This window comes from Gobius niger, assembly GCF_951799975.1.
Source record: "Gobius niger genome assembly, chromosome: 3".
Lineage (NCBI taxonomy): Eukaryota > Metazoa > Chordata > Actinopteri > Gobiiformes > Gobiidae > Gobius > Gobius niger.
Window position 1 is genome coordinate 22041910 of NC_136854.1, and position 24333 is coordinate 22066242.

At 40.6% G+C, this 24333-nt stretch overlaps 1 protein-coding gene across 3 annotated transcripts in view; it reads right to left on the bottom strand.

Annotated features, from left to right (window-relative positions):
• Positions 1-24059, bottom strand: part of zcchc7 (zinc finger, CCHC domain containing 7) — a 42847-nt gene extending 18788 nt beyond the window's left edge. The window contains exons 1-3 of one of the 3 annotated variants that reach the window (XM_079554182.1): positions 23967-24059; positions 22342-22874; positions 21644-21827 (exon numbers count right to left, since the gene is read on the bottom strand). In XM_079554182.1, coding sequence (XP_079410308.1) covers positions 21644-21827; positions 22342-22824 — 667 coding nt within the window. In that variant the 5' untranslated portion in view covers positions 22825-22874; positions 23967-24059. Of the gene's footprint in view, positions 1-21643; positions 21828-22341; positions 22875-23727; positions 23839-23966 lie in introns of those variants that run through there. The other 2 variants (XM_079554184.1, XM_079554183.1) reach the window with 2 other exon arrangements.
• Between the last annotated feature and the right edge of the window lie 274 nt (positions 24060-24333).

Sequence of the window (24333 nt, forward strand, 5' to 3'; positions counted from 1 at the left end):
ACAACACTAATTGAATTTTGCCTTATTCAATTACAGCAAACATGCATGGATAGTTTGTACCTTCTACACATTAGTGAACTTAGAAAAACAGTGAACCACGCCCGGCGTACTTTTAATTACACCCCTTTCTTATTGTATATTCCCTACAATAAAATACTCGGCTCTTCATTCAACTATGTCTTTAAAAAAGGATTAGGGCTTTAAAACTGTCTTCTAAAATAATGATGGCGTCTTACCCATGGCATTACACTTTTCATTAAATGCCAGCCACTAGGAACAGGGCTCAACTATTCCACCAATTTAACGTTAGGCACCAGTACATAAACTTAACTCTGTTTATTTTTTAACTGCGGGGCTCCGTAGGTTCAGGAGGCAGTTTGTACAGAACTGGGAGTCAACAAGTGTTTAGCATTTTAGATTGCCCTATGTAGTCCAGCAAGTCGAATATCGGTGGTTAAAAAATGGGCCAAATTATTCAGTGTGTCTTTTGTCTGAGAAACACAATGTCTTTTAGGGGCAAATATATTTTAATAAAACCAGTGAGTTGCAACCTCAATTTCATTTTGATGAATTTCCTCCTGTGGGAGTGAGCCAGGCTGTGGGTGGAGGGCGTGAAGGCGGGAGAGTGGCAGAAGAAGGGGGAAATGGGGGCTGGGAGGCAGATAGAATTTTCATGATTGTTATTTTTGTTATTATACAGAGAGAGAAAGGGGGAGTGGGGCTAGATAAAGCGCGCTGGTTAATCTGAGGCATTTCGCTGTGCTCTCTTTATCGGGCAGGTCGGGCACGTTCATGGGGTTCTTTCTCCGAAGGATCTTTGGCCCCGGTAATTAAGCTCCATTCAGCAGGCCGTGTTCCCCAAATTAAAAATTTGTCATTAAGTGGAATTTACCATAATGCCTTTTTATCTGCCGGCGTTTCAGCAAGCGCCCATCAATGCGTGTGTGTTTGTGACGCTAAAGGTGGAAAAATGGGGCAACAGGAAAAGGCTGGAGAGAGAAAGGGCAAATTGAAAAACAAAATTGACATAATCCTGGGCACAACACACAACAACCAAACCTTCCAATTTTCAAATCCACTGCCTTTGGGGTAATTAAATAATAGTGCTTTAAAGTTTTAATTTAGATTTAGCCTTTACTCCCACCACTGTAGAACGCACACTCACTCACACACGCACACACACACACACACACACACACACACACACGCACGCACACACACAGGACGATGTGTGCGTTCAAACAGACTTCATCCACAGAGATAGTCCTCCATGTTCAGAGAGAGTTGGCTAGAGTGAATGATTGAAGCGCAGAATCTGTGTCTCTGTAGACTTTATAAAACAATACAATTATTAGTCTTTAATTAGAGCGGCCTCTCTGCGGGACAGGGGACAGACAAAGAACAATGGAGGATTAGAAGAGGCGCTTCTAATACAGCTCTGTTATCGGCCCTTTAAAATTCTCTAAAAGTCTCTAATGCATCCGGTTGTCCAGCGCAAAAGGACACGGTTTGTCAAAAAAAAAAAATGGAGCTGACTTTGTGCAAAAAAAACAAAAAAAAGTATTGAGTTTGCCATTTTGCCATTACATATGGAAGAGGTTCTTTGGCTGTGGGTCTTTTGCGCGGCAGAATAAGAAACACAGCACAAAACTATGCACACTAGGCCAATCCTCCAGCTAGGTACTTGTGACTATGAACCTATCAAAAGATGGACCCGGAGCCTCGGACAGCTTTGACCCAGGGGTCTTTAAGGGTAAGTCAAATGCAGAGGACAATAAGATATACCTTAAACCTTCAGCCCGGGCCTCTCATCATAAAAAAAACACAGTGCTTCTCTGGATATTTTTTAACAGAACAGGCAAGTCACTTCATTTTGGCACTTTAATGCTGTAAATATTAAGGAACAAAACATTTCGGATGTGAATTTCAAACAACATCTCTCATCCTCTTACGTCTGTTTCCTTCATCTCTTTTCCCCCTGCATCCTGCCACCTCTCTGTGCCTTACCTCATCCCTTCTCCTCTTCTCTTCTCTCCCCTCCTCTCCCCACTCTTGGTAGTTGCTGAAATCCCATTCCCCGTGGGGCAAGCTAAATTGAATTGGCGTGTTTATATGAACAACAGGGCCGTTGCTTTAATATACCTTAGAGTTTATGCCTAATGCCTCGCCGCTAATACCACTGGAGCTTGCAGCCCTCACGCAACACACTCTGCTTTTATGGTAATCATAAAAGAGACAGAGACACACTTGAATGCATGAAAACAATACATACCAAGAGTGTAATGCAATATAGCCAATGAGTTTAATCACACTTCTTTGAGATCACCATTAAATGATCATGTTGCTTCTCATCTTCTTAAGTGTATAGCATGGGAATGGACGGAGAAGCTTTGTTTTTTTTTAGATTGGTGAGAAATGCAGAATATATCCGGAGATTTGGTTGAGGGAGTCGGTCATGCTCATCGACATGCAAACATCCTCTATTTTCTCTCCTTTCTTTCGGTCCTTCGTCCCCTTTTCTCTGCTAGATCTGTGTCAACCTACAAAAGGCCCACGACACAAAGGAGGCAAACGGGCCTGAGACACTCAACCCAATTACTATTGATCAGTCAGCACTCGGAGGACAGCAGCGCTCACCTGCACGCATGCATGCACTAACACACACGCACAACGGCACTATTGGTGACAAAAGTCTGCTAAGGTCAGGGTTAATTTTATGCATGAATTTGAGGATATCATTAAAATAATAATAAAATTATTCTCCAAAATGTATAGGAAATAAAAGATAAAGAAATTAGAATAAGAAAACATGTCAGCTCATGTCAGCAGAGGTTAATCAATTCAAGTGCATTTTTCAATACAAACTTAGGTTTGAATACTGAGCAGGGGTGCACAGAAATGCCAGAGCGCTCATTCTGTCAAACAGACTCTGCATTTATAACGGTTGATAAAATGTTTTCAACTTATGTCACAATAAGGGTGCGATTCAATCTGAAGTTCTCCTAAAACACAAAACAAAAGAAGTCTGAAGGGTCATGATGCAAGTGAACAACCGTTGGCACTAAAGAACTAGAGGCTAGGAATACGATAAACTGTGTTTTCTGAGGTCTGAGCTGAAATATCAATGACTAAACTCCCAAACGACTGCGAGTAACTATCTCTTTTACTCTGATTTTATCCACAATAATTAATTTTCTCTCCCAAGGCAGACTTCAGCTTTATCGGGCGCTCTCCGCCAGAATCTCACTATTCCATTTAACTATAATCCCCTGGATAAAGGACCAACCTATGTGTGCTAATGCACAGGCATGTGTGTACGCTGAGGCAGTGCACAAGCCAAGACTCAGCTGCATTCACACTGTTAGAAAGCAAGTGATGAGAGGACCAGTCTGTTCTCCTCATAGACATGGACTTTCATCTCAAAAACATTTCAGATGGAGTTCCTGTTAGTGACCAATGGCGTAAAGACGTGCCTCCGGGAGCTCCTGCTGAAACTTCTTACAAAGACTATCAGGGTGTTTTTTACCGACGTAGTGTGTACAGGTTTTGATTTTATAGACCTTTCTTCATTGCTTTAAGTGCCAAAATGCCTCCAAAGCTTAGAAATACGGACAACCAGACGACATCGAGAGTGCGGCCTACTCCAGGGCCTACATCCCCGACCCAACGTGACGAAGCTGGCGTTGACACCGCTAGCGCCGCCTTCGCATCGAGTATGTCGTCTGCGGACTTTAAAGCCGAACTTCTGGCCGCTCTCCGAGAAGAGATGGTAGGCATTTTCAAGTCTGAACTACAGATGGCCATGACCGAAAACCTATCCCAAATAAAGTCAGAATTGCAGAGTGTGAAGACGGAGCTGACGGCTAGCCTAGCCGCTACAAAGTCTGACGTGGGTGAGCTCAGGGGGACTGTGACTGAGATGGAGGAATCGCTGTCAACCTACACGGACGATGTGGTGTACCTCAAGAGTAAAGTGGAGAGCCTTTCTACTAAAGTTGTTGCTCTTGAAAACAAATGTGACGATCTAGAAAGTAGGTCTCGCCGCAATAACATCCGGATAATCGGACTACCTGAGCAAAAAGACGCGATTACCGCGGCATCTACCTCAGCTCTGCTTAAGGAAGCGCTTAACTTGGATAAAGCACCTCTTATTGACCGTGCTCATCGATCTTCGAACCCCAGGCCCAGACCCGGAGAACGACCACGTCCCATAATAGCACGTTTACATTATTATGCAGACTGTGCAGACATCCTACAACGTGCCAGAGTTCAGCAACGGATCAAGATTGGGGATTCTACAATCTCCATATTTCCGGACTATACAGCCCGGACGGCGAAAGCACGCACGGCCTTCAACGATGTCAGGCGACAACTCAGGGACATTCCAGGTATACGGTATGGTCTGATACACCCTGCTCTCCTCCGGATCACAACGAGCGGCGGGGTTTCAAAGGATTTCACATCCCCTGGAGAGGCTGCTGTTTATGTCAAAACTCTTAAATAGATAATGCTGATTTTAAGTGCCACCTACCTACAAAATGACTTTTAACGTTGTATTATGGATGACGCATTAATGTAAATTTGATTTAAAGCCATAAGTTGTGGTGGCACAAATATTTTATTATTTGGACAAGCAAATATCTTTCTCAGGTTCACACAAGTTGCACTGTTTTTGTTGGAAGTACACCCTGTGATTTAAGTTATACAATGTATTTTTGTTGTGCAGGAGCTCCTGTTGAGTATGAAGAAGTATTAAGACGACTGTCAGGTCTAATACATGGAGCTTAGTTGTTCTGTTATCGACTCCCAGTGGAGTCTGCACCGGTATCCTATCGTTTGGGGATGGGGTAGTGGTAGGTGCGGGGGGTGGGGGTGGCTGTTTTTGTGTGTTTTTTTTTTTATTACTTTTACCCTTTTTTCTTTTCTTTTTTTTCCTTTCTTTTCTTTTATTTCTTTTATTTTTTTTGGGTGTTGGAAATCAAAATGTGGTTGCAGTTTCTGTTTTGATATAAACTGAACATGGCCAGTATTAAAGCTTCAAATGTGAGATTTGCTAGTTGGAATATCAAGGGTTTGGGGAGTGCTGTCAAACGCTCAAAGGTGTTCTCTCATTTGAAACGTTTAAAGCCTGATGTAGTTTTTTTGCAGGAGACCCACATGCGAAATAACGACCAGACACGGTTGAGGTGTCCCTGGGTTTCGGAGGTATTTCACTCTAACTTCAATTCTAAGGCCAGAGGGGTTGCCATTTTGATTAGTAAATCAGTTCCATTCACACAGACTAAAATTATTTCGGATAGGGACGGCAGGTATTTGATTATTTTAGGGACTATACACCAGGTTCCAGTTCTACTTGTCAATGTATATGCACCAAATTTTGATAACCCTAGTTTTTTAAATAATTTGTTTAAGAATTTGCCATCATTAAATGATGTGTTTTTTATATTTGGTGGGGACATGAATTGTGTAGTTAATTCTCAGCTAGACCGTTCAAGAGCTAGTTTGAATCAGTCACAAATGGCTAAAACTCTTTGTAGTTTTATGTCCAACAATGGCTACATTGACCCCTGGAGAGTTCGTAATCCGAATGGCAGACAATACTCCTTTTATTCACATGTACACTATACATTCTCCCGTATTGATTATTTTTTTATTGATGCTAGACTGATGCCCAAAGTGACAGACACTTGTTATCATCCTATTATTATTTCGGACCACTCGCCTTTAACCTTGGACATTCAGATCTCATCTGAACCTCGTTACCCAACCCACTGGAGATTTAACACATCTCTTTTGTCTGATGACAAATTTCACAAATTTATTATAAGTACAATTGAGGATTTTGTATCTCTAAACCAATCTGAATCGGAACCCATTACATATGGGCTCCTGTGGGAATCTTTAAAGGCCTATTTACGGGGTCAGATTATTTCCTATTCTGCTCATGCGAAGAAATTGAGAATTTCAACTATTCAAAAATTATCGTCCGATCTGGAATCTGTGGACCAGCAGCTTGCTACCTCCCCGTCTCCAGATTTGTTAAGGAGGCGTGTGGTATTGAAAACAGAGTTGGACCTGATCACAACTAGTGAAGCAGAGCGGCTACTTCTACATTCTCGGTCCAAATATTATGAATATGGTGATAAATCTGGAAGATTACTAGCTCACCAATTGCGTCGTCAAGCAGCCTCACGTTTAATACCTCGCGTTAGAGATGAGCTGGGAGGGTTGGTGGAGGACCCTGCCCTTATCAATTCGGTATTTTCATCTTTTTATAAATCTTTGTATACTTCTGAATCTCCATCGGACTCCACTGATATGGATGTGTTTTTGCAAGACCTAGACTTTCCAGATATGAGCACAGATGTAATTAATCATTTGGATTCCTCTTTGACTACCCAAGAACTTACATTGGCTCTACAAAATATGCAAAACAATAAGGCTCCTGGGCCAGATGGGTTCCCGGTCGAATTTTTTAAGGCATTTCACAATCAACTCATTCCTCTGTTGCATGCCGTTTATGTCGAATCTCTGTCGAATGGTTCTCTTCCGTTTACTTTGAGACAAGCCTCTATTAGCGTTCTTCTGAAAAAGGAAAAGGATCCCGAACTGTGTACTTCTTATAGACCTATCTCTTTAATGAATGTCGATACCAAGATTCTCGCTAAAGCTTTGGCACGTCGTCTAGAGAGGGTGCTTCCAAAAATTATTTCGCAGGAACAGACGGGCTTTATAAAGGGACGGCAGCTTTTTTATAATGTCCGTACATTATTAAATGTTATCTACTCGAAAGGAGCCGCAGCCACTCCAGAGGTTGTAATCTCTGTTGATGCAGAAAAGGCGTTCGACAGAGTTGAATGGAGTTACCTGTTTTCAGTTATGACGAAATTTGGATTTGGGAATGTTTTTATATCATGGATGCACCTTCTCTATACATCACCTTGTGTCAGTGTTACAACTAATAACGTTCAATCTAGTTATTTTCCCTTAAATCGTGGCTGTAGGCAGGGCTGCCCTCTATCTCCCCTCCTTTTTGCTCTCGCGATAGAACCTTTGTCCATTTATCTGAGGTCTTTCCCCATTTTTAATGGCATTATGCGTTCTTGTGTCGAATTCAAACTTTCTTTGTACGCTGACGATTTGTTACTATATGTCACAAATCCTGTAATGGCATGCCCCATTATTCTTTCTTTCTTTCGCAGATTCGGTTTGTTTTCGGGATATAAGATCAATGTCTCGAAGAGTGAATGTTATCCGGTTAATGCCCTAGCAATGCAGCTCTCTCAATCTGATATTCCTTTCAAACTGAGTCCTACAGGATTTAAGTATCTGGGGGTTCATGTGGCCAGGTCCTACAAATCTCTTTATTCTGTGAACTTCTCTCCCCTATTGACTGAGATTAAAGCTGATTTCCAAAGATGGAGTTCCCTCCCCCTCTCTCTGATTGGTAGAATTAATGTGGTTAAAATGAATGTCCTCCCCAAATTCTTGTTTCTGTTCCAGTGCCTACCTATTTTTTTATCTAAAGGTTTTTTCAAAAGCATGGACTCAATTATAACTCAATTTCTGTGGAATGGTAAGAGACCTAGAGTTAGGCTAAAAGTTCTTCAGAATTGCAAATTTGATGGTGGCCTTTCTCTACCAAATTTGAAATTTTATTATTGGGCTACGAACATAACAAGAACTATATTTTGGCTAAAATTGGTCAACATACCTTGGTGTCAGTTGGAAATACAATCATGTCCCTCGTCCTCTTTACTGGCGATACTAGCTGGCGCAGCTTTAGTCAACCCCTCTGGCTTTACTAGTAACCCAGTGGTCATTTCCACATTAAAGATATGGTTTCAATTTAGGAAGCAGTTTAAATTTCTCATTCCCACCTCATCAAGCCCATTGTTGAGGAATCAAGCGTTCAAACCTGCATTAACTGACTCTACTTTCACTGTATGGCATGACAAGGGGCTGAAATGTTTTAAGGATTTTTATAAAGAGGGTGTTTTTTGTTCTTTTACAGAGCTAGCTAGCGAGTTCAATCTCCCACCATCACATCTTTTTAGGTACTTTCAAATTAGGAGCTGTGTAAAAGTTTTATTTCCTAATTTCCCACAACTCCCCCCTGATCAGACATGGGATGATCTTTTACGATTGAATCTTTCACAAAAATCTTTAATTTCAAAAGTCTATGGTACTATCCAGTCTTATGATGATCATTTAACCATTGGTATAAAGGAGGCCTGGGAGAAAGAGTTGGGCCTAACCTTTAATGTTGATTGGTGGGACTCGGTTTTGGGCCGTATTCACAAAACCTCCATTTGCGCCCGCTTGACCTTAATACAATTTAAAGTAGTGTTCAGATGTCATTATTCAAAAACCCGGCTATCACAAATTTTTCCAAATATAATTGATGTCTGTGACAGATGTTCTGGTTCACCCTGCAATCTTGCACATATGTTTTTCTTCTGCCCAACTCTAGTGAATATCTGGCAAACTTATTTTGACACCATGTCTAAAGTTCTCCTCAAGACCATTGATATATCCCCTCATTTAGCTGTTTTTGGTACTCCTCAAGACTACACCCGTTTTTCATTAGTGCAGCTAGAGGTCCTGGCTTTCACTTCCTTGATAGTGAGACGCCATCTTCTCCTTAATTGGAAAGCAACAAATGCCCCGTCCAACACACTTTGGATCACTGAGATCATGTCCTTTCTAAAATTGGAAAAAATAAGATACTCCAAACAAGGTAATCTCGCAAAATTTCACAATAAATGGCAACCATTTATGCAATTTTTCCAGGCTAACTAAGCCCAATTCCAACACACTCTAGTTTATTTTATTTATTTTATTGTATTATTACTATTATTTTATTTTTTATTTTTTATTTATTTGTTTTAAGGTAAAGTGTTATACCAACGCAATATATAGTAAGTTCATTAAATTATGATGAATGAATACGCTTTAATTTTTTTAATTATTATTTTCGCAATTACATACCAATTGTATTTACTTTTGTTGCACCTTAAATATATATTGTTTATATTTATATTGGAATTATTTGTGGGTTAATTTTATTTTACTTTTTAATATTATTTTTCCCTTTTTTTTAATTTTTTTTTATTTATTTTTTATTTGTATTTTTTATTATTATTATTTATTTATTCTCTTAATTCCTTTTTTTGTTTTGTGTTTGTTTTAGTTTGGTTTTTGTACATATAAAAAAGTGAAAAATTTGTATACAAATATGTTTGTTAGTGTTATCCAAGTGCTTTGACTTTTTTGTTGTTGTATGCATACCAATAAATATATGAAACAGAAAAACATTTCAGATACAAGATGGATTAGCACACAAGCCAAAGGTGCTGTTGTGTCCTTGGGCACCCACCTTCCCTCCAGTGTCTGACACTGTTGTCTAAAGTATGGTATTTGCGGTTGAAGTATGATAGTAACAGTTACGTGGCTGCCTCCAAAAGCACCAGTAGGCATTTGGTGAAATAAAATAAATAAAGAATATTCATAATCCTGTGCATTTATTCATAAACACTTTGAGTCTTTCTTTCCAGCTCCAGGAAACAAGCAAAAACATTTAGTATCATACTCACATGTGCATCATTCATTCCTAATGGGACATTTAATTAGTGCTGGAGAGCAGGTTGGATGAAAGGTCAACCAGTTAAGAGCACACCGTCTCACTTGGAAATCACACCCTCAGCATGCTCATTCATCAGCAAAGAAACAAGTCATAGCTCGACACAAACAAACACAGGAGTCTGAGACGTGCAGCACTGGATTGAGTGGAATTCTGATGAGTGCCAGCTCAGCCAGACCAGGCCCAGCTGGTCTGTGTCTGACGAGAGCCTTAATTAAGAGACATGTGGAGAAGCCTGGGGAATGACCACATACACACTGTACAGGCCTCCAGAGGAGAGCTGTTAAACAGGCACCAATGTGGATCTGTGGGTACACTGCCAAGTGCACTGTGCCATCCTCTGGGACCAGGCAGAAAACATCGCCACACTTTTATTAGGCGTCTTATTGCATACCACAGCAAGAACACTGAACCCAATTGTACCCATTTTGTTGTAGGTTGTAATTTTTGGAAGTAGATGCAATAACAAACTAATATCATCTATAACAGAAGTGGTGTCCTTGACACTTCAGCCACCTTGCTTTGAGTGCACACTGGCATGTAAATATGAGTTTGTGGGAGCAAATGTCAGGACGACAGACTGCAGTGGGTTGCTGTTATGTGGCATCCTCACGTTAATTCTCAGAGCCCTTGCAAGATAACAGGTTAGAGTTCTGAGGTTAAATCTTCAGGCATACGACTCATGTTTTGATCTGGTTCAAGGTTTATATAATAAAATAAGAAAATAACAAATATGAAAAAACAAATCTGTTATTGCACGTCAATGCTCACTATTACTACATTCTTGTCAATATCAACAAACTGACGACTGGATTGATCGGCCCGAATAATCAGAATCTGAAACCCAATTTTTAATGCCTGCAAATAGCAAATTGCAAACCTGTAATTATAAAAAATAATGTGAGGTCCTCTGTAAGTAACATAAAATATATCAACTTGTGTACTTACTAATATGCATTTTGGTCTGTATTTAAACATAAATCACAAATAGCTGTACATAAAAGCAAAGTTACAAGTTTCCAAAATATTTCAGACCCAATTAAAGAGAGCAATACTTGTCATGTAGCATGCCATATAGAATAAGACCTAAAGGTAAGCCTCAGAACTCCCTAGTAGAGGTTTTAATCATAATGGAGTTTTCAGAAAAAAAAAAAACATCAACGCTCTCAGGGTTCCTACAGGCAGCGAGTCGAATTCATAGCTTTTTAATTTCCTAATATGTATCTTAATGCCACAAACGTAACAAATCTGTATTTTATTTATTTAAGATTTGCAAACATTCCTTCGATTTCGATATTCAAAAGCAAACTGGACAAAACAAACACCTTAAGAGTAAAACATTTGTCAATTTCTATGTGTTTGACCATAACTTTTGGATTTTCAAAGTTGAGCCATGCCAAATGTTGATTAAATGCCAGTTTGAGTTTAATTTATTGCGTTTTAATTACTCTTAAGGCCTCAATTTTGCTGTTTAATTTCCCGCAGAAACCATGAATACCTCAGACAGAAATACATCGACATTCAAGAACTGTATCTTCAAACATGTAAAAACAAAGTCAATTGTTAATGGTGTTTTGTAAAACGAGACTTCCTTCACACTGAACAAATATTTTTTCTGCTTCTCTCAACAAAATTGTGTGAATATTAAATATCCCTACAGCCCCCCTTTAGCACCTTAGGCTACCAGTTAATAAAGCCCTCTCAACAAGCCCTCCCAGCAAAACCCGGCAACAATAAGGCAAAGTTCTTCAGTCAAATAAAAGAAATGAAATTAATAAACTCCCACAGGAGCCTCCTTTGACCTACTGTCACTCTCTAATAATATAATTTCCTGCGAAGTGATTGCTTAATTATAACATTATTATTGGTCATTTAAATTTACATTTGTTCCTCTGAGCGATGCCTGTACTCATTTCTGGACGTTTTAAGGACCCGTGTTGCAGGGTCGCATACATAAATGGACTTTTCTACAGTTGCTTCAGGCACAGTGTCTGCTGCTCGTCTCTAAGAAAGAGGTTCGAGCTCTCAGTGGGATATATTGGTTAAATAAAGGTTGAAGGATAACCAGGCGCTTCCCCCATGCACCCATACACCCACACACATAATAAACTACAGTAGGGACCCACCAGTCTCCAGTTTATTAGCCCTACCTCCAGGCTAGAGTCACCAAAACAAGGTCCAGTGTTTGCCTCAAATACTCAAATGTACTGAGATGTTTTGGCATGAGTGAAGGCCCCGAAAAACATCAGCAAAAAGATGGCCGGCCCTTCTTTTTCTGTCTCAGTCACAACTCAGCGAAAGATTGCTCTAGCGGGTTCAACTGCTGTGAGTGAACTCACTTCCGGCAAAGTGAGGCTGACACTAGAAATACTTCACACTCTAATGCGCTCTACATCCGTGCGTCACAGCCTCACTTTCACTAATGCCCTTTCATTTACAAAGATGCTCTTTCTTCTATACTCACAATGATATAGACAAACTGAAACACCAAAAGATGCAGTTGAAATGTGTGTGGGCGCCACACCAGTAGTATGAATGCTCAGAACTACATTTAAATACTGCTCTTCACAATAAATCAATACAAATGAGCACCTGCAGCCGCAGCCGCAGATGTTTGGGGGTGTTGTTTCATAATAGTTTCCCTGAATAAAAAGACATTTTCATAGATTCTGACCAAATTCAGTTTCAGACAGGATGCCAAGTCCTTTTCAGTTGTTGACAGTAAGACAAAGAGTATCTGGAAACTAAAAACAAGATTTAGAATAAAAGAAAAAAATATTGACCAACACGAATCAAGAAAAACAGGATGATTCAACAAATAAAGTTCTTATTTGCAGCGGCTATCAAAGAGTCTTTGCACTAAAAGAATCCAAAGTTCTGCACAATGCATTAAGGAATAATCGCATTCATCCGGCTCACACCTCAAGACCGTCAGCAGCAGCGTGGCTGATCCTGTTCAAGGCTTGTCTCTTCCATTTTAGTAAACACTCAGGTCCATCTTATTTACCCCGAATGTTAACACTTCGGATGCTTTTAAATTTCAGCAAACGTCCAATTAGAAACAATTTCCCGAGTCAAACACACCATATTCTCAAACAAACACTTTTTTTTTTATATTTGACAATATTAAAAACAACAGATGAGATACAGTTGATATGAAATGTCTAAATGTTTCTACGTGACCATCCGTCCATTATTCTAAATCTAACATATGGGATTTACATGAAATGCTGTGTCAGTTCAGGTCTAATTATTGCATTTAGTGAAATTCAACTTTTTTAATAAGTTCAATTAAATCAAATTTGATTTAAAAAATGTGGAATTACCACTTAATGTACAAATGACTATGATACATTTCTTTAAATATTTTCACACAATTGTTGTTGAATGAATTAGTTCAGCAGGATTTTAACCTCGTTTACATATTCTACGTTAAAAATGGGATAATACAAGTCAAACTATGGTGGCGTGATTTGATGGCGTGTGTGCCTGTGCAAACACTCTCTGGGGCAGCGTGGGTGTGGTGTTACACCTCGTGTGGCACTGGGCAGCCCAGATAAGAGCTGATCCTATCCATGCCTCCCTTCTGCAGCCCCTGCCCGCCCACCCACACTCTCCAAACACAAACCCACACTCTGTTACACGATGAACCACTGTAATCTCAGTTTACAATTAATGCATCAACACAAACTACAGAGCAAAGGCCTTGAACATTAACAGAAGACAATTATTATCCTGTATGAAGAGCAAAAACCCCTTACTCAGGATCCTGTAGCATATGAAGGCAAAAGTGAACAACTTAGAGGCCCCATCCGCTCTGAGTGACTTCTTTTCATTCAAACAATCTCTGTACAAAAGGATGTAAAGTTTTAACTCGGATAAGTAAAGTTGCTTATCCATAGCATGACCAATAGAAAGGCATCACAATGAACAAAATGGTCTTACCTTCCTCTTTTGTGTAACTTAGGAGTTACCTGAGCACACACAAACCCACACTCTGCATCAGTCGTACTTTGGCCAGAGACACACACAGTGTGATGTGATCAGCCACCCCGATAGTGAGCTACAGCGCACTCTCTAAAGCTTTAAACTAAGTTTGGTGTGCACTGACCAAGACCAAGGAGGACAAAAAACAAGGGAGTGGATGGGGGGAGCGAAAGAGGAAAAAAGTGTGACCAGTGAGAGAAGTTTAACCACTTACGATTCAAGTTTAGCTCCAACACACCCCGCCTCCGCCCGGATTCATTCAGCCCATGTACGTGCACACCTCTGTGGGTGGGAGAGGCACTCAACTGGATTTTGGGAAGCACTACTTTTACTCTCATGTTCCATCTGGTTGCAGTTGCATGGCTGTCCAACATCCAGATGCTCCTCACTCATCCCTCTTTGCCCTATCTGTTCTCCTGTGCTTATCCAGGGTCAAACAAACCCACCTACTGAAGAAGCCTGGGAGCCAGGTGACAGATAGACACAGCCTGGAGCCCTGTGTGTTCCTGCACCCGATAAAGGCAATATGGATCGACAGCTAAGATAAGATTATAAAAGTATGTGAACAAGTAACACTGTGTAGAACAGACTCGGGACAAGCAAAAGAGAAAAGGGATGAAAGGATTCAATTTGAGCCAGCGACAGGGGGACACAAAGTGTAGTGAATGTGATTTGATGGCAACGCTTAGATGGGCTTTAGGCGTACAAATACTATTAGTCACTGCTGTGCAAACCTGTTATATACACACACCCACACAACATAGGCACGTTGTCACACACAGCTGCAATGACATACACATAATAATATAGTTCACCTCACAAGGCGAGGATACCAAGAACTGTAATAGAAATTCAACCAGCCGCATCTCTGTGACCAAAAATGGCCTTTTGTCTCCAGTCCTTCATCAGACAGAAAAGGGTATGTGAATCTAATTTTTAGGGAGTAAAGGCTAACATACACACGTGCCAAGCAGAGAATCATGGATCAGCAAGCAACATTCTAATATTTATGTTTGTTTACAGATGACTCACTTTGTCAATGTTTTGAGTAATTCTGGGTAAGGAAATAAACTGAATAAATAAAACTTGACACTTGGCAAGATGTCATGTGATTATACACTCCGGCAGAAACAACCTCAACAATGACAATGACACTGCAGATCCCCTTGTCTTTTGAAAGCAACAACAATAAGAAGATTTATAGCAGTTTCGGGGGGAAATCTGTTCAGTGTATGGCCACTTGGTGAGAATAGGAACACAACTCAAAGGCCATTTTAGCATCAGACGAGGGGGGAACCTGCGCATAGCTCCTGACTATTAAGGCATATCTCCCTCAAATTTCCTTTCCATTATTCGCCCTTCTTTAACAAAACTCCCTCCCACAGCACACCCATGACCCCCCATGTGCAGACATGAGGTCAAGCTCCAAAGATCACAGGGAGAAGCCAGACGGAAGAGCGTGGGGCGGGGCAGGGCAAGGTGGGGAGAACAGGAACCTAAAATCCTTTTTTCCTCCCCAAAAGTCTCCCCCTCAAGTCTTCCCATATAGCCCCTTCTCTCCGCACCCACCCCTCCCGCTCGCTCGCCCAGTTGTGTTCAGCGGAGGCAGTGGGCACTCTTGCAGAAACATCAGCCCAGGGAAATTCAAATGAGGAGGAAATGTTGAGAGAGAGACACCCTGAGAGTGGAGAGCTGGAGAGGGCACAATAGTGAGAAAATAAAGGATCAAAAGAATGAGATGGGAGACCGTTGGACCGCTTTGGAGAGGGGGGGGGGGGGTCGGGTGATGGGGGAATGGCACAGGAGCGGGAGAGGTTGCTGAGGCTGCAGGTTTAGATAATGTGTAGATCTGAGGAGATTTGCAGGCAGCGTTTTTATTCGTTTTTTGATTACCCTTTGTTCCCTCCTCCTTCGGTTGTCTCAGTGTTTGTATTTGGCATTAGCGATTGCACCGGCGAAATGCACGTGTATGTACATATGCATGCTGATTAGAAGAGGAATATGTTATAAACACAAATGTTCGCACTTGCACAAACCAGCTTCACATGTCAATACGCAGAGACGCACTTAAAGATGCATCAGAGGGGCAAGGCCGTGGGTAGACAATGCCAGCATGCCTGGAATGCTAAAAGCTTACAAATGTGTCAACATGCAGGCCCACTCTCTGCATATGTACAGACACCCACATAAACTTTATGATTGTGCAGCAGTTAAACAGAGTGTCTTAACACAAGCAACACTATGAATTCTAAAAGCCAAGGAAACAACTGTGCACCCTAAGTCACAAATGTTAAAACAAGGATGGCAAAGACAAAAACATTACAGACTGAGTGTATATACTTTATCTCATAGGATTATTTGTTACGATACGGTGTTCTTGTAGGGGTTGTACTAATATAAGAGTGTCTGAGTGTCTGAGTGTTACCATCCAACTATCTGTACTATCTGTATCTAAAACTTTAAAATCCATCTATCCATCCATCTATTAAAACAAAAATATGTTGGTGAAGTAGTGGTCTCATTAATGCAGGTACAACAGTCCAATAGTCCTCTAAAAAAAGACAGATTTTGTAGGACTAGTTACAAAAAAACGATTCTAGACTGATAAACTATCTAATCTTCAAATGTTTTTTCCAACTCCAAAACTTTTGGAGTTAAACTAAGTAATGGTTTAGTTCCAAAAATTGTATTGACAAGTTGTATTAATTGTATTTATTTTCAGGCTCATGTGATCCCCCTTGAAAGGCTTCAGCCGAAACGTTAAGACAGATCCCCAGGTGTTCCAGACCAGTCACGTGGGCGGGTTTTACATACTTCTTATCAACACAGTGATGACAGAAAAACATGCGGTAAATTAAAGTTCCAAACATGAACTGAGAAATGAATAGCTCTACCGTCGTTATTGTTTTTCAGATAAAAAAATAACTGTGGCATGCTTGATGCAAGCATTTCCAGGAGTGGGAATATCAAGTGGTGAAGACGGCCTCACATTTTAAACTATCCCATCCACACACAGGATCGTCCAAAAAGTGATGTTATCCTGTGGGCATCTGATGGTTATTGGGCTGTATTTGGCTCTACACTGCGTTAACAAATTGTATTTCAGTGTCATAAAGGTAAAACAAAATATTTTTTCAATGAAAATCATGGTATTGTGTCTCAGGTCTCTTTGAATCACTGACATCAATCTCAGACGCCTGAGATGATTAGTTGTCAAGTTAAGCCCAGCCAAGGGAAAACTACTGAAAAAGGACATTCCATATTATTAAGCAGACCACCATTTTCAAGCAATGTGGGAAAGAAAAGGGATCTCGCTGATGAAAAGCGTGAAATAGTTGAATGCCTTCGACTAGGTATGAAAACCTGCGATATTTCACAAAAGATTAAGTGCAATCATCATACTGTTAAGAGATTTGTGGCTGACTCAGAGCACACACGGGTTTGAGCAGATAAAGGCACAATGAGGACAATTTCTGCCAGACAAATACACCAGATTAATAGAACAGCTGCTACAAAGCAGCAAACAAGCTGCTGGTGTCGGTTGAATCTCCCGAACATCAAGGTATACATGCGTTTCCAATGACATCACACAGTTCCGGTGGCCATTTTGAATACCGAAGTAGAATTATGCAGTACTACAACATGTAACAATATCTCTACTCAGGATGAAAATAAAAGCCAACTGACTGACCGTGGCATTTTTATTAACTCGTAATCATTGCTCAAGAAGATAACAGTAATATAATATGTAATATGTTTATGTAATAAAAGGAGCAAATATGGCACAGACGTAGCAGCTCTGTATGTGGAGCTACAGCAGGATTTACTAAAGAGCTGCTTCACTCTGAAGACTAAATGAACTCATCAAAGAAGAGACAGAAAAACTTTCTCTGTGATTTTTACTGTTTGTCAACAGTGTCTCAGTCTGAGCCAGTGTTTATGCTGCTCAAGAGCATGCTACCGGTTAGTCACTGTCATCAACCAACTGTCAATGGCTTCAACCTGATAAACATGTGTGGCTCACATCTATGAACACTGGGGAAATACTACAGTAACAGCTCTGACCTCTGACCTCTGTCACATGTTGTATCCAAGGCCAGATGTTTGTGGTTCAGTACTTTCTCTTGGAGAGGTCAGAGCTGAGCTGTTGAAGCTAAAAGCTAACCGGTAACATGCTAACATCTTAAATACTGACTCACTGGTTTCTTCACATAAACGTGTGTCTCTGGGGCCATCTTCTTGAGCAATGATTATGAGTATGTAAAAATGCCACTGTCAATCAGTTGTCTTTTATCTTCATCCTGAATAGAGATATTGTCACATTTGTAGTACTACACAGTTCCACTTTGGTATTCAAAATGGCTGCCAGAACAACAAAGGTCACATGACTGAAAAGCATGTATAGGACCCTCCAGAGGCCTGGGCTGTGTCCGAAACGAGCAGATTGGTAAGAGCTCTTACGCCAAACCGGATGTGCGTCAGCGTCCGCCATGGCAAGTTGCTTCCGAATTGGTAAGTCAGTTAGGAAGTAGTTAGGAAAAGGAGCCTTGATGCTAACTATCATGGCCACTTTAGCATAGGGACCTCTGATGCTAACTAACCGGTGATTAGGAGCTATTTGCCATCCCACAAGCCACTGCGCCAACCCCCCCCACCCCCCTCGACCCCACCCTGGAGTGATTCATGCGCAACCACTGTTGATTGACAGGAGCAAATTTAATAATAAAAATAATTATTATTAAAAATTAAGATTCTGCACAAGCCAAACTTTATAAAAGTGACAAAATCCATGTTGTCGTCACCACAGCTCAGTCACATGTCAGTGTTAAAGAGTAAACTCAGTAAACAGATTAAATGCTTTTGTTTTCGTTTAGTAGAAACTTAAGCCACATGATTCATTTGCATAATGTAGCTTTATGAAACAGCTGTTGAAATAAAAGAACACTAAAGGGAAATGTATGGATCATTTGGATTTATTTTTCTCCTTAAATGTCTTTGTTTGGACACTATGTTGTTGTTGGACACTGTACACTAGGGGGCGACATGCACTTTTGTTTGGCCTGCACTCCACCAATAACTTTAAAGAAGAAGAAAAACAGCTGTTGGTGATGTCACTTCCCCTTCCCTGTTTAAGGATGGACGGATTGCGCAAATGCTGCTGAAGCTCTAGTTCACTAACTGCATAGAGATCTAACAGTCGACCCCATGAAAGTTGACCTGTGGAGTCCCCCAGGGGTCAATCTTGGGACCCCTCTTATTCAACTTGTACATGCTTCCATTGGGTCAGCTAATAAACAGCAACAATGTGTCGTACCACAACTATGCAGATGACACTCAAATCTACGTGTCACTGACGGCTGGTGAACATGGGCCTGTAGATACACTCTGTCACTGCATCCAACAGATCAGTTTGTGGATGCAAAACAACTTTCTCCAACTAAACTCAGACAAAACTGAGATCATTGTTTTTGGCCCACAGGCACAAAGACAAAGTGTTGTCAGTCACCTTGAGTCTCTCTCTCTAAAACCAAAAAATCAGGTTAGAAATCTAGGAGTGATCATGGACTCAGACCTGAACTTAAACAGCCACATCAAAGCAATAACATCAGCAGCTTTTTACCATCTGAAAAACATTGCTAAGATCAGAGGAATAGTGTCAAAACCAGACTTAGAGAGACTTATCCATGCATTTGTCTCCAGCAGGTTAGACTACTGTAACGGCCTACTCACTGGCCTCTCTAAACGAGCTATCAGACAGCTGCAGTACATCCAGAACGCTGCTGCTCGAGTCCTGACAAGAACCAGGAAATATGACCATATTAGTCCAGTGCTCCGGTCTCTGCACTGGCTTCCTGTCACTCAGAGAATAGACTTTAAAACAGCTCTGCTCGTGTACAAGTCTTTTCATGGTTTAGCTCCAAAGTACATCTCTGACATGTTAGAGCCGTATGAACCATCTCGGGCCCTGAGAACTTCAGGGAGGGGCCTCCTGGTGGTTCCCAGAGTCAATAATAAACACGGTGAGGCTGCGTTTCAGTTTCATGCAGCTAAAATCTGGAACAGTCTTCACGAGGATGTGAGACAGGCCTCAACTCTGACAATGTTCAAATCCAGGCTGAAAACAGTTCTTTTTACCAATGCATATGACTGAAAGTATTTATCTGCACTCTCGCCTTTTACTGTAATTGATTAATTTTATGTTGATGTTTTTATTGATTCTATTTGTTTTCAACTGTGAAGCACTTTGAATTGCCTTGTGTATGAATTGTGCTCTACAAATAAACTTGCCTTGCCTTGCCTTGCCTTAAGGAGTTAGTTGCTAGTGTTAGTGCTTAGAGGCTACAATTTGATGGTTTCAGACGCAGCCTTGCAGTTGTGCACAAACCGTCTATCCGGCCTCTCCTAAACTGTTAACTGAATGCTGACGAGCAGAAACGGCTGCAATGGACCCAGAAATACATGAAGACTCATTTTCAAACAGTCTTGTTCACAGATGAGTGCCGTGTAACCCTTGACGGATGGAGTAGTGGATGGTTGATGAATGGCCACAATGTCCCAACAAGGCTGCGACGTCAGTAAGGAGGAGGAGGAGTCATGTTTTGGCCCGAAATCATGGGGAGAGCTGGTCGGCTCCTTTAGGCTCCCTGATGGGGTGAAAATGACCTCTGAAAAGTATGTGGAGTTTCTGACTGACCATTGGTATGGTACAAAAAGAAGAACTGTGCTCCCCCTAACAAAATCATCTGCATGCATGACAACGTACCATGTCATGCTGTACATATTTCTGGGCCCATCGCAGCTGTTTCTGCTCGTGAACATTCAATTAACAATTTAGGGGTAGAAGGATGGACGGTTTATGCACAACTGCAAGCCTCTGGACCTACACCTTGTTGTTCGGGAGATTCCAGAGGCACCAGCAGCTTCACATACCTGTTTCTGTTTTCTGTGGAGCAAAGTCGGGCAGTCAATGTGTGCCTCTGTTGCACTTTGACGTGAAGCGCGTGTGTATGTTGCGATCATTTGTGTTTGTCTTGATAGAGATTAAACGCGGACACAATCCATCTATCTATCTATCTATCTATCTATCTATCTATCTATCTATCTATCTATCTATCTATCTATCTATCTATCTATCGATCGATCTATCTATCGATCTATCTGAAAACTATATCTATATTTCTTATCTTATACAATTTCAGCACTATGAACAGTTTAGATGCTCTTGATGTAACCCGTGGTGTTCCCTGTAGCCGGTGTGGAGCCAGAAGCGTTCTAAAGCAGGGGCTGGAGGGGCCAGAAAGAGGTGGGTGTGGTTTATCAGGCTTGTAAACTTTGCACTGCCAATGCTGACCTTGATATTATACTTTTTTTGTCTGTTCTAATTTTTATTTTATTTTCTTATTGTTCATATTTCTGCCCCTTGAGATGTTTGCTTTTACTCATTGTACATAAGATACCTCTTTTTACTATTTAACTATTTGCACATTTCCAGCCTATTTTGCACTGATCTTATTGAGAAGAATGTAACAAGTGAATTTCTCCATTGTGAGATCAATAAAGGATTATCTTTTCTTATCTTTTCTTATCTTATGTTTGCCATTTTTCAACCAGTCTTAAAATTTAAATCAGTATCTTTATTGGGGCATTGGATGTTTATTTTATTTATTTATTTATTTATTATAGCGACAGTGCATATTAATATACATTATATATGTAAATATGCCAGAATTAGCCTAAGGGCTATTTTTCATCTGTAGTCCCTGGACAGTTATGTGTCCTCCTGAAGGGAATAAAAGTACAAAAAGTGTTGATTCTTACTAGTTGTTTTCTTCACCTGAGAAGGACAAAGCCTCCCAAAGATGCCCTCCCTCCTACATTTCCTCCTTACCTGAGCCTCCTCATAATCACCAATACATTTCTTCCTATAATAGTGAGATGTGCCATGAATGACACACAGTCTATGTGGGGGTTTGTTTCATATTGCATCCTGTATACATATTAAAATTGTCACACCTGTGTCACTCTCTGCCACCCCATCCAGGTTGAGTGAAATTGACTGGTCTCCGTCGTGCTGACCGTGGCCCAGAATCATCCAGTTCTCCAGGTTCTCGGAGTCCGAGGAGCTGCTTGAGTCCGACCCACACTGGGACTCAGATTCAGACTCAGAGTCGGAGCTGCTTACAATCATTTTTCTGGCCTGTGTTACAATAAATGTACTTTTAATGAAATACACAATGAGACACGGGAAAGCATGTGTATGCTCAGGAAATTAAATACATTTGGCCGTTGACTGCTTAACTTTCTAATACTACTGCTACTAAAAAGTGTCAAAAACAAACAAGTTTTATTTTTTTTATTACTATATGACAGCTTACAGCAGCTTTACCAGCTGGGCAATCTTAGGCAAATTATAAATAATAACACTATTACTCTTACTATTATTAGTATATTTCATTTATCAAAATTCCCTCATTTTGAGTAATCTCCTGTTGGGCAAACAGCACCATGCTGAGGGATGCTGTGTTTTAGCATATATGGGCACACAGACCCACCTCAGCATGTTGGTTTTTATTCAGACGCGTCATTTTGGCTAAAATAAATAAATGAATAAAAAATTATTGCTACTAAAGTTTGGTAAAAGTGGGAAACATATGATGCGGCACTTCTGAATTTAGGGAAGCTTTGACAATTGTGACAGAGATGTAACTTACCTCTTGTGCTGGGGTGGAGGTACAAAGCTTTAGTAGTCTTTGGCCTTTCAAAGCACAAATCCCTTCTTTCTCATCACTGTCCTCCTCAGAGAGGGTGATGACATCAGGGCTGGAGTCAATCACTATCACTTCTTCAAATACCGATGACGGCTTCTGACATTGGGGGTTTTCATTCTTCTTCACAGTTTTGGCCGTTTTCTTTTTTTTCTGTTCCGGTACCATTTCTGTTTTAGGTGTTGGAGACCTTTTTTCTGGAAGCTGTCCGAGTAAAAAATCACCAGACATATTCTGGTCATCTTGGATGCTCTCATTAACTTCTTTCCCTTTAGCTTCCAGCTCACTGATTTCTCCAGCATTGGAGGAATAGTGAAGTTGGCTGTAAAGGTGAAACTCCAATTCACTGTCTGGCTCTGACCCCTCCGAGTCATCCTCTCTGTAGAGATCATCCTCCAGCAGCTCGTTATGCTGGTAGCTACAGTACATCACACCCCCCTTTGTGGTGGGCAAAGGAGCCCCAGTTTCCAACACCTATTCTGGAAAAATAAACATCCATTAGTTTAAAATGCTTTCAATACGTAACACGTTTCAACGTAAAATATTCTTTACTTTATAAAACAGGAACTGTGACCTATAATTCAAGTTTAGAATTGTCAAAATCAGTTAATTCGTTTGTATGAAATCAAAGGGCTTGTTAAAGAGATGGTTCTTCGAATTAAAAGTCTAAATACATATTTTTGATAGCATAAGACTGTAAGGAAGCTATTCCTGGTCATTAGAAACCTACTGTAAGCATGACGTATTTCAGCATTTACAGTACAGTAATTCTTTATAACTCTTCTTAGGCTAATATAAAATATATATACAGTACAGATCTGTCTCTTCTCTTGCGCACACACTAACACACTGTTAACAGTGGACATAGAAAGTGCACTGGCCCATTGCCCTAACCAGTCCTGCGTGTCTGTGCCATGATGGCTGGAGATGATTGGCTCCCAGACCCCTCACACGGCACTAAAGCCATGGTACCCGGGCACAAACTTCCCGCCAGGGATTATAACACAGAACGAGCCTCACCGGGCCGCAATGAAGAGTCAGCAATGCAGAGACAGGAAGCCAGCAAATGAGTATGATAGATACAGGGACTCCAAGTTAGGCTATAGGGCCTGACTGAAATAGCGGGTGGTTTAGTAAACTTTAGGGCTATATGGGATATTAACTTAACTATAAATCATACGTTAACGTGTGATAATCCAATCGTGCTATTGTACGTTCATTTTTTTTATTGTATTGAAGGAGTGTTAGCTTCTCCGTTAGCTTTAAGGCTAACATGCCATGAATATCCACTTAATAATTGGAACATGCTATGGATGAGCAAATACCCGTTACCTGCTACAAATATCACTTTAAAACAGCAATGTGTCCAAGGTATAGGTATCTAATCTTGTGTTGTCATGCATCTCCACAGCCTACCATGTCTACTATGAAACTGTCCACGTGTTTATAAGCAGCAGCCGAGGCAGATGTAAACAATGAAACTTTAAACTCACAACGAATCAAACATCGCAAACTATATCCTTCAAAGAAACAAACAATGGTCATTTTACTTTCGGTAGATGTATGCTTACCTCCCGCATAAAACTTAAGACATAAAAGGGGAGAAGATGATCTTCTACTAGAGCATAAGAGAGGAGGTCAAATCACTTCCGGGTCTTTTCAACGTAAGGGTTTTTTGGGCCAATCACAGCGTTTCTCTGCCGGAGCGAAGAAACGTGGGCTGAACTGCAAGTAAGCAAGACTATTACCAAATAATAAAGACTATTAAAAAATAAGCAAGACTATATCTAAATAAGCAAGACTATAGCCAAATAATCAAGACTAATTCTAAATAACCAAGACTAATTAAATAAGCAAGACTATTTCAAAATAAGCAGGAGGAACAGACAAGAACATTATTTTAATGAGTTTTTTGGGGACATTCTGGAAATAGCTTAA